Raw genomic sequence first — 15,425 nt, forward strand, 5'->3', positions numbered from 1 at the left:
TTCCACTGATTTCATGGATTGCCAGCTATTTGGGGCGGGGTGGTCCACAGCACAGCCAGTGTGGGAGCATTGAATGACTGATCGCAACTTCAGGATTTCTGCGATTAGATGCGCATGCATTAAATCCTGAAGTTACGGTCAGTTTCTGAGGGGTAATGACAGCGGACGCTGACAGGTCGCCGTAATTACCCATCGCAAAATCTGGGCCAATATTTCAGAACCTGAACTGGCTCCTTCTGGACTTTATAATCCCCTTGTACCTCTAACTTTTGCCTTATTAGTCATAAGTTTACTCAGCTTTGTTTCAGCTAGCAGTCCAGTGCCACTTTGTGCTAGCTCTGATCATGGGATCAGAGTGCCTTTTGCTGAATTTACTGGTCTGGTGAAGTTCTTATGATTTTGTTGCTCTTATCCTTCTTGAGGGTAGAGGTCGCACAGCTAGGAGGTGTAGTTGAATAAGTTTTCTGAGTTGCTGATATGAGAGAGAGAGAGAGAGAGAACTTGTATTTATATAGTGTCTGGAAAAAAGTTCCTCTTTCAGCGTAAAATAGTTGTACAGTAATTATTAAGCTAAATGCTGTTTGTGCTAACTCTCACAGGCTTGTGAGCAGCATGGAAGATTGGTGCAGATGTCATTATCTGAATGAAGACACAATTAATCTGTTAAAGCGCCATGGTCTTTCCACACTTGAAAGCATAAAGGGCATGACGAAAAATGACATTGACAACCTTAACATAGCTATGGGTCAGAAAATAGTACTGCGACATGTACTGCGCTCAGAAAATGCTCAGACATGGATACAGCAAATCAAGTAGGTTCTGTGTTATTAGTGCTTATGTTGGGGTGAAAATAGTTTCACCTCTAATCCCCTTAAGAATTGGGATTTTCTATTTTCAGCTTTGACTTTGAGAATAAAAAAAACAGGAGAAAGTTTTGCCATTCAATTTACAGTGATAAGACTAGAAAAAATGAAATAAATCTATGTCTAGCTGGCTGAAACAAAATAGTCAAGCACACAGTAGGGATCAAACCTGAGGCATTTGTGGTTGCATTACAGTAAGTTTGATCCTTATTGAGTCACCAGGAAAAAGCTGTTGTTTTCATTTGGATTGATTTCCTTGGCATGAAAGCAGTGAGGTAATAAGAACATAAGAAGTAGGAGCAGGAGTAGGCCATACGGCCCCTCGGGCCTGCTCCGCCATTCAATAGGATCATGGCTGATCCGAACCTAGACTCACGTCCACTTCTCTGCCCGCTCCCCGTAACCCCTAATTCCCTTATCAGCTAGGAAACTGTCTATCTCCGTTTTAAATTTATTTAATGTCGCAGCTTCCACAGCTCTCTGAGGTAGCAAATTCCATAGATTTACTACCCTCTGAGTGAAATAATTCTAGGAAATAAAATAAACTCAGAAAAATTTAGAAGTGAAATTACACAAATGTAAGTAGCCAAGGCCAGGCGGAGATAGATTTTCTCTGGCTGAACCTCAAAGCAAGAAATGAAATAAACCTTTCTGCAAAATTAAGAGCCTGATTAAATCAATTACAGAAATAATGTAGGAGTTCTCAAAGACTTTGGGCTAGAAATCGGGCACCTTTGCGCCTCCCGTTAGCGTCTCTGGGGGACGCTATTTAAAGGCGTCCACACCCGGTTTCGTTTTCGTCGGCCAACAATGCTGCTTTGTTAGTTTCGCATCGGCAAAGAAGCCTTTTGACCGATTTGAGCGTTTTGCATTTTAACGAGTGTTCTGGCACAAAGATTCTTCAGTTTCATTGAGGGAAGATTTGAAAGTGCAATATTTGGATCCTTTCATGGGGGCAGTACTGGCACTGGACCTTGCCCTCCAGCGTCAACGTCGGATGCAACTGAAGCACAGAGAAAGAGTGCAAAATGGGGCCAGAGGTGGGAGGGCCAACAGGGCTCTCAACAGAAGGCCTTATCCGGCAGCAGTTCTCCTACATTAATTTCACTAAGGAGCAGTGTCTTAGAAGGCTCCGCTTCAGCAAGGATGTGGTCACAGAGCTCTGCCACCTCCTGCAGCCAGACCTCGAGCCTCAGGTCAGGACCACCACCGCTCTCTCAGTGGCAGTCAAGGTTGCTGTTGCCCTCAATTTCTATGCCAGTGGATCATTCCAGTGTGCGACAGGCGACATCTCCAACATCTCCCAGTTTGCCGTCCATTGCTCCATCCGCCAGGTCACAGATGCTCTGTACAGAAGAAGGGACTACATTTCCTTCCCCATGACCAGAGAAGCAGTGTGAGCCTGCATGTGGCTTTACCAGGATAGCGGGCTTCCCCATGGTGCAGGGGGCCACTGACTACACCCATATTGCTTTACGGGCACCTCATAACAATCTTGAGGTATTCCATAACCACAAAGGCTACCACTCATTTAAAGTGCATTTGGTGTGCGACCACACATGGCGAATCCTGACCATCAATGCCAGCTATCCTGGCAGCAGCCACGATGCCTTCATCCTGCACCAGACCAGTGTGCCAACTCTATTCCAGCCACCACATCAAGCTTGCGGCTGGCTGCTGGGAGACAAGGGCTATCTGCTCTCCACCTGGCTCATGACTGCCCTCTGCAACCCCAACACTCCTGGCCAGCACTCATATAATGAGAGCCATGCTGCCACCAGGAACATCATTGAGCAGACCATCGGGGTGCTCAAGCAACGGTTCCACTGCCTTGACCACTCGGGAGGAGCCCTCCTGTACTCAGCTGAGCGGGTGTCACTTTTTGTCATCGTCTGCTGCATGCTGCACAACTTGGCCATTATGAGGGTGCAGCCATTGCCACCAGGCATAGTCGCACCACCTCAGTAGGACAAAGACGAGGACAAGGAGGAAGAGGAGCAGGAGGACGAACAGAAGTGACGGAGGAGGCAGCCACTCAATCGGCGTTCTGCAAGGTCAGTCAGTAACCACCTCATCAGACGTCGTTTCCAGTAATTTCGAGTCCTCTTTCTGGTTGCTGAGCACGTCGCCATCATTCCATCACTTTGTGATTCCATACCACACCTCAGAACTGAAGTGTGGCACAGCACCAAATCTGCAACATTCCAGTAATAAATTTATCAAAAACCATTAACCACATATCTACAACAATATTGACTAATCACCCTTGTGTAAACCCTTGCCTCCCCTCTTTACAGTCCCCTTTCCTAATCTAGTGCTCCTACGTAGTGTCTTCCGAGTGGCTGCAGCAGGGCTGGTGGAAGGCTGCGGAGTGTCGGTGTCAGAGATTTTAGATGGCCTTGCAGGATATCCTCGACCAGCTCTGGGCCTGGAAGGCCCGGCTGTAGACTGCACCACCTCAGCATGGGCAGCAGCAGCCTGGGCTGACTGGATGACAGGCAGCGACATGTGCAATAGCGGAGTGGCAGTGGTAGGAGCAGGAATGCTGTCATCCTGAGAGTGGACTGCAGGTTCCTGCTCCACTGACCCACTCCCACTCCCCTGGGGCAGCACCTGAGTATCCCTACCAATCTGCTGGAGCACCAATTGCTGGCCTGCTGTGACACCGTGAGATCCCCGGTGGACTGTGGCAGACTCAGCGATGATGGCAGCATTCAGAGCTTTTGTGGCATCAAGCTGAGACTGCAGGAGAACAGTCTGAGACTTGATGGCAGCAACCATTGACTGCATTACAGCACTAAGACGTTGCGTCGCTTCCGCCTGCGCTGCAATGGAAGCTGCCACATCACCCATCACACGCGGCATGAGGTCTGGAATCGCATGGTCTCTCTGGGAGTCCACCATCCTCTGCATAGTGGAAGTAATGGGCTCCATGGTGTGCGCAGAGCTCTGTGCAATGTTGGAGGTGGACTCCTCCATGCTCCCTACCATTGTTGAGAGGCTCTCGAGCACCCTTGCCATTGCACCTATCATCTTGGTGTGCATGGCCATCAGCCTTCTAGTGAACGCCTTCCCATTGAGGTCCTCATCTGAGTCCTGTGCAGCAGAACTCACGCGCAAAGTCGCCCTCCGGGGAGCTGACTCCTGAACTACCCTTTCCCCCTGTCCTTGCTGTAGCCCGCTCGTCCCCGGTGCATCACCAGTGCAGGCCCCTCTATTAAACTTGCCTCTAAATATCGCAAAGTGCCAGTATCTAAGGTGGTGCCTGCGGGTGAGAGATGCAGTGACGCGATGCTTTGCTCCTCCTGCTCTTCACCTCCCTCACTCTGTGGGGATAAGCTCACGCTCAGGGATAGGCTGGTCATCTGGTTGCTGATTATCTGAAAGCAAAAAGGTACAACTCTCACGTTAAGGTGAAGGCAGGGGGGCAGGAATGGAGCAAGGAATGCAGACATTCTCAGGAGGTGTAAAGTGAGAAAGGTTTGCGGTATGAGGGGGAAATGGGATGAGAGGAGAGGGGATGAACGTATCATTGTTGCCCCCAAGGGGGTCGAAGTTGCCTATGGCCACGGCGTCCACCACCTGCTGCCAAATGAGTCGCAGCACTCGCTCCTCCAGGTCTGAAAGCTGCTGGAGCTGCGCATCACCCCCGCCTGTTCTCTGCTGCGCCCTCCTATTGTGGGCCATCTTGGCCTGCAAGAGAAACAAATGTGTTTGAGTCAGAGTCCAGCTGTGTGTCTGGGAGATATGTCTGCCGTCGTTGAATAGCTGTGATTGTAGGTAAGGAGTGAGATGTGGATGTAAGTTTGAGTAGGTGAGTGGTTGTTTGTGCAGTGTGCACATACTGAGGTGCAGATGCTGGTATGTAGGAGCTGTTGAAGCATGTACTCACCTTGAAGTTGTTGAATTTCTTGCAGCACTGTGTCAGGCTATGTTCCACCACACTACTGGCTGAGATCTCCTGGGCCACTTCCCTCCCCATTGCCCTGAACACCAGGGACAATGGCCTCCTTCCAGTGGCCGGGAACAGCATTGCCCTCCTTCGCTCCACTCCAGCCACCAATGCCACGTCTGTGAACCGACAAGCTCTCTCCCTGGGAGTGGGAACAGCCACAGTCATCAGGGGATTCACTTGCTCGCAGGTCGCCTCAAAGCCAGCAATGCTGAAAATGAGAATCTGCACAATGCTGCAATCTCCCCTTTAAGAGCTGGAAGGAACCACTGTGAAGGATCATTGCTGAGTGCATTGCACCTGAAATTCATTAGCGCTCTGCTGGTAACGGCCCTGTACCACCCCACTGAGGTCATGAGCGCTTGATTTAGCACCCTACTTCCTTCCTGAGGCGCTAACTCCCAATTTAGTAGAAGTTCAGAATCCTTAGTGCCTGGTGCTAAATTTTCAAAATTTCAAAAGATAGCACCCTTTTAATTCTTAAGTCTTAACAATAGAAAAATGAAAATTCACCAGAAATGAAGAAAAATTCCAAAAAACTTTTGAATTAAGAACTCAAACAAATTTTGTTATACCTAATTCACAAATCTCTGATTAATTTTATTTGTGAGAATCAAAATGAAAAAGATGTCCCAGAGCTCGAAAGTATATTTTTTAAAAGTGCTAAACAAAGATAAATAGGAAAAGCCAAGTACACACAGGAATACAGAATTTTTAAAATATTTACATGAAAATATATTTGTATTGAATTGTACTTGGATTTACCATGCTTAGGTGAAAGCTGCTAAAAGTCAAGAGAATTAAGAAACCCATAATCAGTCCTAGAATGCAAAGGTAAAATATAAAAAACTGCAGAAAATTCAGCCTCTGCCGCAGTAAGTTCAATTTCAGGCAACGAGAGACACGGGCCCGGATTTAGCTCTCAACGGCGAATGAATGGCCTTTGCTGTTTACCTTAGTGACAACTGCCCATTTTGCGGGTTTGTCAGCGGAGATTTTCACTAGCCCTCTACAGGGGATCTGTGGCGTCTGTGCAACAGTGAGGCTCTTCAACCAATCAGATTGAAGTATCCTTACTGTGCCACGCAGAGTCCAAAGCTGGAAGTATGAAGCAGGAAATATAAATTATATTTAAATTATGTAGAGAAAGCAAAATAAAGATTGGGAAATAGAGATAGGAATTAGGGAGAGATAAAAGAGACAAACAGAAAAAGTAAAAAAAAAAATTTTTAAATCTGCAACATTAATTTTCTTCTGAGGGAATGAGACTCCACACTTATAACATTAACTTTTATGGGCCAGAGAGGTTGTTCAGCAGTAATTATCACTTACTATGCCGTTAAAAACTTCCATACTCCTAAATGTACTAGCCCTAACTTTTTCAGCCGTCTTTAGTGCAGAACTAGTGGGTAAATACCCAAGTTCACGCCTTTACAGTGATTCAATGCCGAGTCTAATCGGTGAGGACTGCAACAGCGCATCCTGTGGAGGAGCAGGGTATCTCTGACAGCAACTTCTGGATTTCCGCATTTAACTATGCATAATAATAATAATAAATCAACTTTATTGTCATTGTTAGTGCACAAGTGCAGTACAACGAAATGTAGGCTTGCGGCTCCCGAGAGTGCACATTTAGATTAAGACATTTAAACATTCAACATTCATTTGACTTGTAATACATTAACATAAACATAATAAAGTGCATTGGCAGATGTGCAGGCTTTAGAGTTTATTTGTGGAGTTCAGTAGGATGACAGCCCTGGGAAAGAAGCTGTTCCTAAATCTGGTCGTTCGGGTGCGAATGCATCTGTAGCGTCTCCCAGATGGCAGGAGGGCGAACAGACTGTGGCTGGGGTGGGTAGGGTCTTTGATGCTGGTCCGTGACCTCCGTAAACAGCGTTTCTGGTATATGTGCTCTATGGTCGGTAGCCGGGTGCCGGTAATGCGTTGGGCAGTTTTGACTACCCGCTGCAGGGCTTTCCGGTCATAGTAGCTACAGCTGCCATACCATACTGTGATACAGTTCGTCAGGATACTCTCTATTGTGCAGCGGTAAAAGTTAGAGAGGATCAGGGGTGACAGGTTACATCCCTTCAGCCTCCTTAGGAAATATAGGCACTACTGGGCCTTCTTTGCCAGAGAGGAGGTATTGAGGGACCAGGAGAGGTCTTCCGTGATGTGGACTCCAAGGAACTTAAAGCTGTCCACCCTTTCCACCACAGCCCCATGGATGTGGATGGGGGTGTGACTTCTGCCTTTAGACTTCCTGAGGTCCACAATGATGTCTTTGGTTTTCTTGATGTTGAGGGCCAGGTTGTTATCGGCGCACCACTTCACGAGATGCTGGACCTCCTCCCTGTAAGCTGACTCATCGTTGTTGGTGATCTGGCCTACCACCGTGGTATCATCCGCAAACTTGATGGCGTTGGAACCATGAACAGCCACACAGTCGTGCGAACGGCAGAAGTTGCTGTCAGATTTACCCTGTAATAATAGCCTCACCATTATTATAGCAAAATCCAGGCTATGGTGTCTGCCTCTCAGTTTTTCTTTTATGAGGCAAAAGATAGGTTTTGTTGGTAATCGTAAAGTATCCATGGATTTCAATACAGATCTTGAAATAGTAAACATTTTCTAGTAATTGCTTATTGGGGAACCAAATCTGTTCATGGTGCTTTTATAAGATTAAATATTGCTATTTCAAAGTAAAAAAAATGAAACCTTTGGAACATCAAAAGGTAAAACATGCTGGGACCATTCTAGTGTTGGACTGAATTGTGTTGTATTTTTTTTTAAAATATTCCCAGTTTAAACATCACAAATAAAATTGAAAAAAGTATGTTTTAGGGAACTTATGCTGACTATCTGTAAATATGTGAAAAAGATTTGCTTTGATTCCTCCTCTAACTATAGTATCTTGTTTAAATTTGTAACTATTGAGCAAGAAGCCCTATTGTACTAAAAATGTTTTATTCAAATTGGAATATTGCACCTCACACTTACCATTTTTTAAATATTTCAGGATTCCACAAACAGATGATATTGATTTTGGATGGATACACTACATTACAGAACTCTTTATTTTGTAAGTGTCGTTAGTGATAGTTTATTATTTTTCTAGATTATCCACAATCTTTCAAGCTGAAATGTAATACTCAAATATGGGATCATTAATGCAGGTTGATTTGCAATTATCTTTATTACCATTCATAGAAGGACAAATAGATACAGTTAAGGCTAAAGGGATCAAGGGATATGGGGAGAAGGCAGGGACAGGGTACTGAATTTGGATGATCAGCCATGATCTCATTGAATGGCAGAGCAGGCTCGAGGGGCCGAATGGCCTACTCCTTTCTTCTATGTTTCTATGTGTATGTTACAAGTTTAAGGTCTTCCTTAGGTATTGTCTTGAGTATAGTGAGACTCATCACTCCCGCAAGTGGTCTCAGCACCCATACTGCCCAATACGTGACTAGTTGGACCCCTTGTGAGCTGAACTGGATATCGTTTTTGGAAGTGGTGGAAGCAGGATCAAGAATAGATTTAAAAAAGGAACTGGATAAATATTTGAAAAAGTATGTTTTTAAAGCTGCTGGTAGTCATAGTGGAATGTGGAACTGATGTCTTGTGTCTCTGTAGATGAGTAGGTCGGCCTACTTTTAATAAGCTACCTAATCGGAACAGAACATTGTAGGGGAGATGTTTGCCAACGTACAATGGTAAAGGACTGGCATCTTTATTATTCCATGAATGGGCTTGCAAAGGACGAGCCTAGGTCACTAGCTTAATGGGTTTGTTTTGTCTAGTAGCAGTAACAGTTTGGGCATGCAAAGCTGCCTCTGGCTTTAGGAGCTTATATCCAGACTCTCATCCTCCAACTCTCTCTTCGACATGATCAAACATTTCTTACTGTAGACAAGTAAAGCTTTTGCACAGGCTAGCACCAAATGCTCGTTAAGAAATGAAGAAGTTTTTGCCCTTTACACTGGTAGCAACATTCTTGTTACTTAGAATAATTTCATCCAGTCAGTTCAGTTGGCCATAAGGATACTTTGGCTTAAGAGGCACAGGGCACTTAGTAAAATAACTTGTTGATAATTGTTCAAGAGGGGTAAAAAAAGCAAAATTAAAGTATAATTAGTACACAATTACTGGCTGTAATTTCTTATAACAGCAAAGCCTTATTATATTGTATTAATAGTGAGCCATGTTAAATAATTTATAGAAACAGCACTAGTTACCACATGTAAAATCTAACAGTACTTTCTCTTCTGTGATCAAAAAAGGTGTGATGGTTGCGGAAGAGACCCAATTGTGGGCACCAGATTTGTTTGTACTCAGTGTGATAATTTTGACTACTGTACCACGTGCTTCCACACAAGAAGTCATAAAGACCACTTATTTAGCAGAATTGACTGTCCAGGTATGGCCGCTAGCATTCTGGGTATGTGCCCAATATTTATATATATATTAAGCTTTGATGCTGTACTGTCCTCAAACTTCAAGCACTTGGAAGAGGAACACTGGCATGGAAGGTATTTCAAATCATGAAAACATTCAAAATATTGAACCGATAAAGAATAGGATATTTACTTTCAGACTTAGTGGGGAGAAGAAACAATTGATCCAAGGTGAAATATGCAATACATCCTCTAAAATCAAAAAATCGATCAAATGGTAGGGCGATCATCATTGAACAATCCAAGCCCACTTTCAACCCCCAAAAGCTTGACTTTTATTTAACCTTCCCTTCTGAAAAAGAATTATTGATTTTCGTTTCTTTCCTTTTACATTGGTCTAGTGGATTGCATATACAATTAGAAGACCATAAACTACAGAATAAAAGGAAAGTGTGTGAAATTACATACTAAAGTTTACATTGTTGTCATGGAATGATGTTAAAATACATCTAGGCCTGGATTCTCCTCTGACTTACTATCCATTTTAGGGGCAGTAAAATGCATTCTTAAAGGCCAATACCTTAAATCTGCCACAAGATAAAAAAAAATACATTTTCACTGCTGCCACAAAAAACTGCCAGGTTCCTTTAAGGTCCACCACAAGCCTGCTCTGCCACCTTTAAATGGGGCCTATGGGGCAAAGTTAAACCCTCTACCTCATTTCTGCCCAAATGATTATTGCTACTATATCAACAGCAACTTGCATTTAATGTAGTAAAGCATCCCAAGATCCTTTACAGGAGCAATTATCAGACTAAAAGAGACCCCCCCCCCCCACTTTGGATCTTTCACAAGTCTTGAAGCTACAATAATATCCCAGGCTGTTAGACTCCAGGGTGTTCTATGAGAACCCTCCTGCAATGTGTTGCAGATGCAGGTCGTGGACTTCTTCCATTCATTTCAACTTTTTATATTATTCGTTCATGGGAATGTGGACGTCGCTGGCTAGGGCAGCATTTATTACCCATCCCTAATTGCCCTCGAGAAGGTGGTGGCGAGCCGCCTTCTTGAACCGTTGCAGTCCGTGAGGTGAAGGTACTCCCACAGTGCTGTTAGGGAGGGAGTTCCAGGATTTTGACCCAGCGACAATGAGGGAACAGCGATATACTTCTAAGTCAGGATGGTATAAATTATCCACATTGTCGGATAGATGCCAATGTTGTAGCTGTAATGGAACAGCTTGACTAGAGGCGTGGCTAGTTCTGGAGCACAAGGCTTCAGCATGACAGCCGGGATATTGTCGGGACCCATAACCTTTGCTGTATCCAGTGCGCTCAGCCATTTCTTGATATCATGTGGAGTGAATCAAATTGACTGAAGACTAGCTTCTGTGATGGTGGGGACCTCAGGAGGAGGCCGATATGGATCATCCAGTTGGCCCTTCTGGCTGAAGATGGTTGCAAAATCTTCAGCCTTGTCTTTTGCACTCATATGCTGGGCTCCACCCTCATTGGAGGATGAGGATATTCATGGAACCTCCTCCTCCAGTTAGTTAGTCGTTTAATGGTCCACCACCATTCACGATTGGTGGAAGGACCGTAGAGCTTTGATCTGATCTGTTGATTTTGGGATCGCTTAGCGCAGTCTATAGCATACTGCTTCCATTTTTTAGCATGTATGTAGTCCTATGTTGCAGCTCATTTTTAAGATATGCCTGGTACTGCTTCTGGCATGCAGTTCTACACTCATTACCATCAAGCCAGGGGCCCAATCCTGGTTAATGGTAGTGTGAGGGATATGCCAGGCAATGAGGTTACTGATTGTGGTGGAATGCAATTCTGCTGCTGATGGCCTACAGCACCTCATGGATGCCCAGTTCTGAGCTGCTAGACTGGTTCTGAATCTATCCCATTTAGCACAGTGGTAGTACCACACAACACAATGGAGGGTATCCTCAGTGTAAAGACAGGACTTTGTCTCCACAATGACAGTGGTGGTCACTGCTACCAATGCCGTCACGAACAGATGCAGCTGTGACAGGTAGATTGGTAGGACGAGGTCAGTTAAGTTTTTCCCTTGTGTTGGTTCTCACCACCTGTCAGGCCCAGACTGGCACTTATGTCCTTCCGGACTTGGCCAGCTCAGTCAGTAGTGGTACGATTGAGTCATTCTTGGTCATTACAGTCCCCCACCTAGAGTACATTCTGTGCCCTTGCTACCCTCAGAGCTTCTTCCAAGTGGCGTTCAATATGGAGTACTGATTCATCAGCTGAGGGAGGGTGGTAGGTGGTGAATCAGCAGGTGGTTTCCTTGTCTATGCTTGACCTGAAGCCATGAGGGCCACTCCTTTGCAACTGTACCACTGTGTTAGTAGGACAGACCATACCCTGGGATGCTGATGGAGGAGTTTGGTTGAAAGGTATGATGAAGAGATAACTCATAATACTCAGGTTAGGCAGCATCTGTGGAGAGAGAAACCAAGTTAATGTTTCAGGTCTGGGACCGTTCTGAGTATGGCTATGCTGTTGCTCTCCCAATTTTGGCACAATACCCTAGATGTTGAGGATTTTGCAGGGTCAACTGGGCTGAGTGTGCTGTTGTCATATCCATAGCTGGTTTTATTCTTTGTCTTTCATAGTGACTTGCTAGGCCATTTAAGAGTCAACCACATGCTGTGGGTCTGGAGTTATATATAGAACAGATCAGGTAAGGACAGCAGATTTCCTTCCCTAAAAGAAAATTAGTGAACCAGATGGGTTTTTTGTAAAGTCTGTGGGTTGTATAGCGAAGTAATACACAGACTACAAGAGTAACTTGAACAGGACTTTACTATTCGAAGGTCAGGGCGAATCTGCCCAATAAATCCTGACACCGCACTTATATACCGGTGTGGTCACCGTTGGTGTTACAGTATACAGTAGCCAAGGCAAAGTAGTGCCACACATAAAATAGTTTGCTTAAAGGTGGACGGTTACATACAGTAGTTCTCTTAAAGGTAGAATAGTTACATACACTACAATCCTCCCTTTTTAGCTTACAACATACTTATTCTCCATTAACATAACATATATACAACTTTATGCAAAACAGTTCACAGATTCAGTCTCTCTGGAGGTTTCCTGACTCTATCCGGATAACGCCTCAGTGGTGTAGTAGTTTTCGGCGGGGTAGTAGGCTCTTCTGGTAAGGTCGAGTCGGCTTGAAGGACAGTGTCAGGTTCATCTGATTCCAGTACCACCAGATCGGAGGTAGGTGTTCTGGGTATCTCTGCTTCAACATTAGCAGTGTAAGGTTGTGGAGTAGGTTGGCTCTTTGTGGATGACCCTATGATCTGGTCAACATGGCGCCTTATTATGCGGTCACCAATGTCCACAGTATACAGCAGCGGCCCTAGCCTTTTTACAATAGTTCCAGGCTGCCATTTCTCGGTACGGTAGTCCCGGGCCAAAACTTGTTGACCTATCTGAAAAGATCTAGTTGGCCTTTCATTCATGCCCTGGAATTGCCGGTTCTCTACGTCCCTTCTGACGTTTGGCTTAATCAAATCCAGCCGGCATCTCAGTCTTCTATTGAAAAACATCATGGCAGGAGTTTGATTTGTGACCACATGCGTTGCATTCCTGTACGCCAACAAGTAGTTATCTACTTTATGTTGTAAGTTGATGTTTTCATTACCCATGGCCTTTATGGCCTTCTTGAAGGTCTGGACAAACTTTTCAGCTAATCCATTGGTGGCGGGATGGTATGGGGCTGACGTGTAGTGCTTGACCCCATTGCTTTAAGAATTTCCTGAATTCTTCGGACACAAATTGCGGTCCATTATCAGAACAGACCTGTTCCAGCAGCCCATTCCTGGCAAACATGGTCCTTAATACTGTGATGGTTTTTTCCGTGGTGGTGGTGGAGGACATCTTTATTACCTCCGGCCACTTGGAGTGTGCATCCACCGCTATTAGAAACTGAGTCCATAAATGGGCCAGCAAAGTCGATGTGTACCCTTTGCCAAGGAGATGAGGGCCACTCCCATGGATGCAGAGCTTGTGGTGGCACGTTTTGGACCTTCTGGCATCCTAGACAGCTCTTGGTTATTTCTTCGATGTCTCCATCAATACCTGGCCACCACAAACGCTCTTGCTAGGTTCTTCATTTTCACTCCACCCAGATGCCCCTCGTGTAGCTCCTTTAGCACCTTATGCTGAAGTTTGGGTGGAATCACCATTCTCGATCCACACATCAAGGTTCCTCGGCACACCGACAGCTGTTTTCTTTGCGAAAATGCTGGCAGCGTTGGTTCACCATGTGTTGGCCATCCCTCCACTGTTAAATCGTAGACTCGAGAGTCGGGTCATTCCTTGTTTCATTCTTGATCATCAAATTTGTCACTGGTAGACATTCTACTATGGACGAGTGGAACATCTCTACCGGGTCCACTGCAGCCGCCTCTTCAACTACCGGCAACGGTAGGCGCGATAACCCATCAGCATTTCCATGCTGTTTGGAGCTTTTGTATTCGATGTCATATTGGTGTGCCCCAAGTAACACCTCTAACCTTTGCGCGGTCATAGTGGAAACGGCCTTGTTAGGGTTGAATATGGACACCAACGGCTGGTGGTCTGTCAGTAATGTGAACTTCTTGCCCTGCAGGTAATGATTGAATTTCTTTACTCCCCACACAAGGCTGAGGGCCTCCCTATCTATCTGGGCGTAATTGCGCTCAGCGGAGGTCAATGATCGGGACGCAAATGCGACTGGCCTTTCCGAGCCATTTGGGAACCTGTGTGAAAGTACTGCTCCAATTCCATAAGGGGGAAGCATCACAAGCTAGCCGAAGAGGTAACGTTGGGTTGAAATGAGCCAACACTTCCTCAGAGGTAATCAACGCCTTGCTTCTGCGAAAGGCCTTTTTACAGTCCTCGCTCCACTTCCATGGCACTTCTTTCCGCAGAGTATTCAGCGGATGCAACACCGTGGATAAATTTGGCAGAAACTTGATAATAATCAACCCCAGAAACAATCTCAACTGTGATACGTTTTCCGGAGCGGGGGCCTTCACGACAGCTTCTATTTTGTCAGGCGACTTGTGTAGCGCCTCTTGGTCAATGACATAACCGCAGTACGAGATCTGTTTCTGGAAGAACTCACATTTCTGGCGATTAATTCGAAGGCCATATTCCTTCAACCTGGTGAGCACCCGTTTCAAATTTGAGGTGTTCCTCTGTCTTCTCCCGTAATCAGGATATCGTCCAAGTAACACTGCGTGCTTGGAATACCCTGCAAGACCTGCTCCATGGCCTTCTGCCAAATTGCTGGAGCCAAAGCTACTCCAAAAACCAGTCTATTAGAACGATACAAGCCTCTGTGCGTGTTGATTGAGATACTGGCACGACTCTTCCTCGACTTCCATTTGTAAGTATGCTTGTGCCAGGTCTATCTTGGTGAAGTGTTTCCCGCCAGACAATGAAGCAAAGATATCCTCAATCCGCGGAAGCGGGTATTGTACCGTGTGAAGCACCGGATTAACTGATCTTGAAGTCTCCGCAGATGCGGACCTTTCCCGGTCCCCCTGGCTTGTTACTTGAAGACTTCATGACGGGAACAATGGGCGTGGCCCACTCACTCCAGTCCACCTTCGACAGTACCCCTGAACGTTCAAGCTCTTCCAGTTCTGCCTCCACAGCAGGTCGTATCGCGCAAGGTACCGATCTGGCTTTTAAAAATTTTGGGCTTGCATGTTCTGCAATCTTGATTTTTGCTTTAATTCCTCAGTGTTCCCATTCCTTGCTGGAATACCTCTTTAGCTTCGTCCAATATTCTGGACAACCGTTCAGGTTTGACATCTTCCTTTCCGGAATCTACCGTCATTGTGTTTAGTGAATGCCAGTCTATTTTCCTGATCCACTCCCGTCCCAGAAGTGGTGGACCTCCCTTGGGCAGCACATACATGTCCATCCCTTGGTGATTTGTCCTTGTATCTCACCTTGACCTTTAATCTTTCCGATGGGGTATACTTTGCGCCCCGTGTATGTCTGCAATACTATCTCCATATCCCGTAGGGGAATATGTTTGAATAACTTTGTAATCTTGCTTATTCATGACCGTCAACGCCAATCCGGTGTCCACTTCCATCTTCACTTGGACTTTTGCAATCTGTAGTGACCCAGATAGTTTGTCGGTCAGCTTCTTTACTCACATTGTGAATCCTCAGACTAC

The 15,425-nt window shown here is 45.4% G+C and overlaps 1 protein-coding gene across 1 annotated transcript in view; it reads left to right on the forward strand.

Moving 5' to 3' along the window:
* Positions 1–340: 340 nt before the first annotated feature.
* Positions 341–15,425, forward strand: part of LOC147112538 (uncharacterized) — a 28,594-nt gene continuing 13,509 nt past the window's right edge. The window contains exons 1-3 of the mRNA XM_085996871.1: positions 341–812; positions 7,838–7,900; positions 9,102–9,238. Coding sequence (XP_085852997.1) covers positions 613–812; positions 7,838–7,900; positions 9,102–9,238 — 400 coding nt within the window. The 5' untranslated portion in view covers positions 341–612. The remainder of the gene's footprint in view (positions 813–7,837; positions 7,901–9,101; positions 9,239–15,425) is intronic.

Source organism: Somniosus microcephalus, chromosome 9 (assembly GCF_052327205.1).
Source record: "Somniosus microcephalus isolate GS21.2 chromosome 9, FLI_Smic_1.0, whole genome shotgun sequence".
In the NCBI taxonomy this organism is placed as follows: domain Eukaryota; kingdom Metazoa; phylum Chordata; class Chondrichthyes; order Squaliformes; family Somniosidae; genus Somniosus; species Somniosus microcephalus.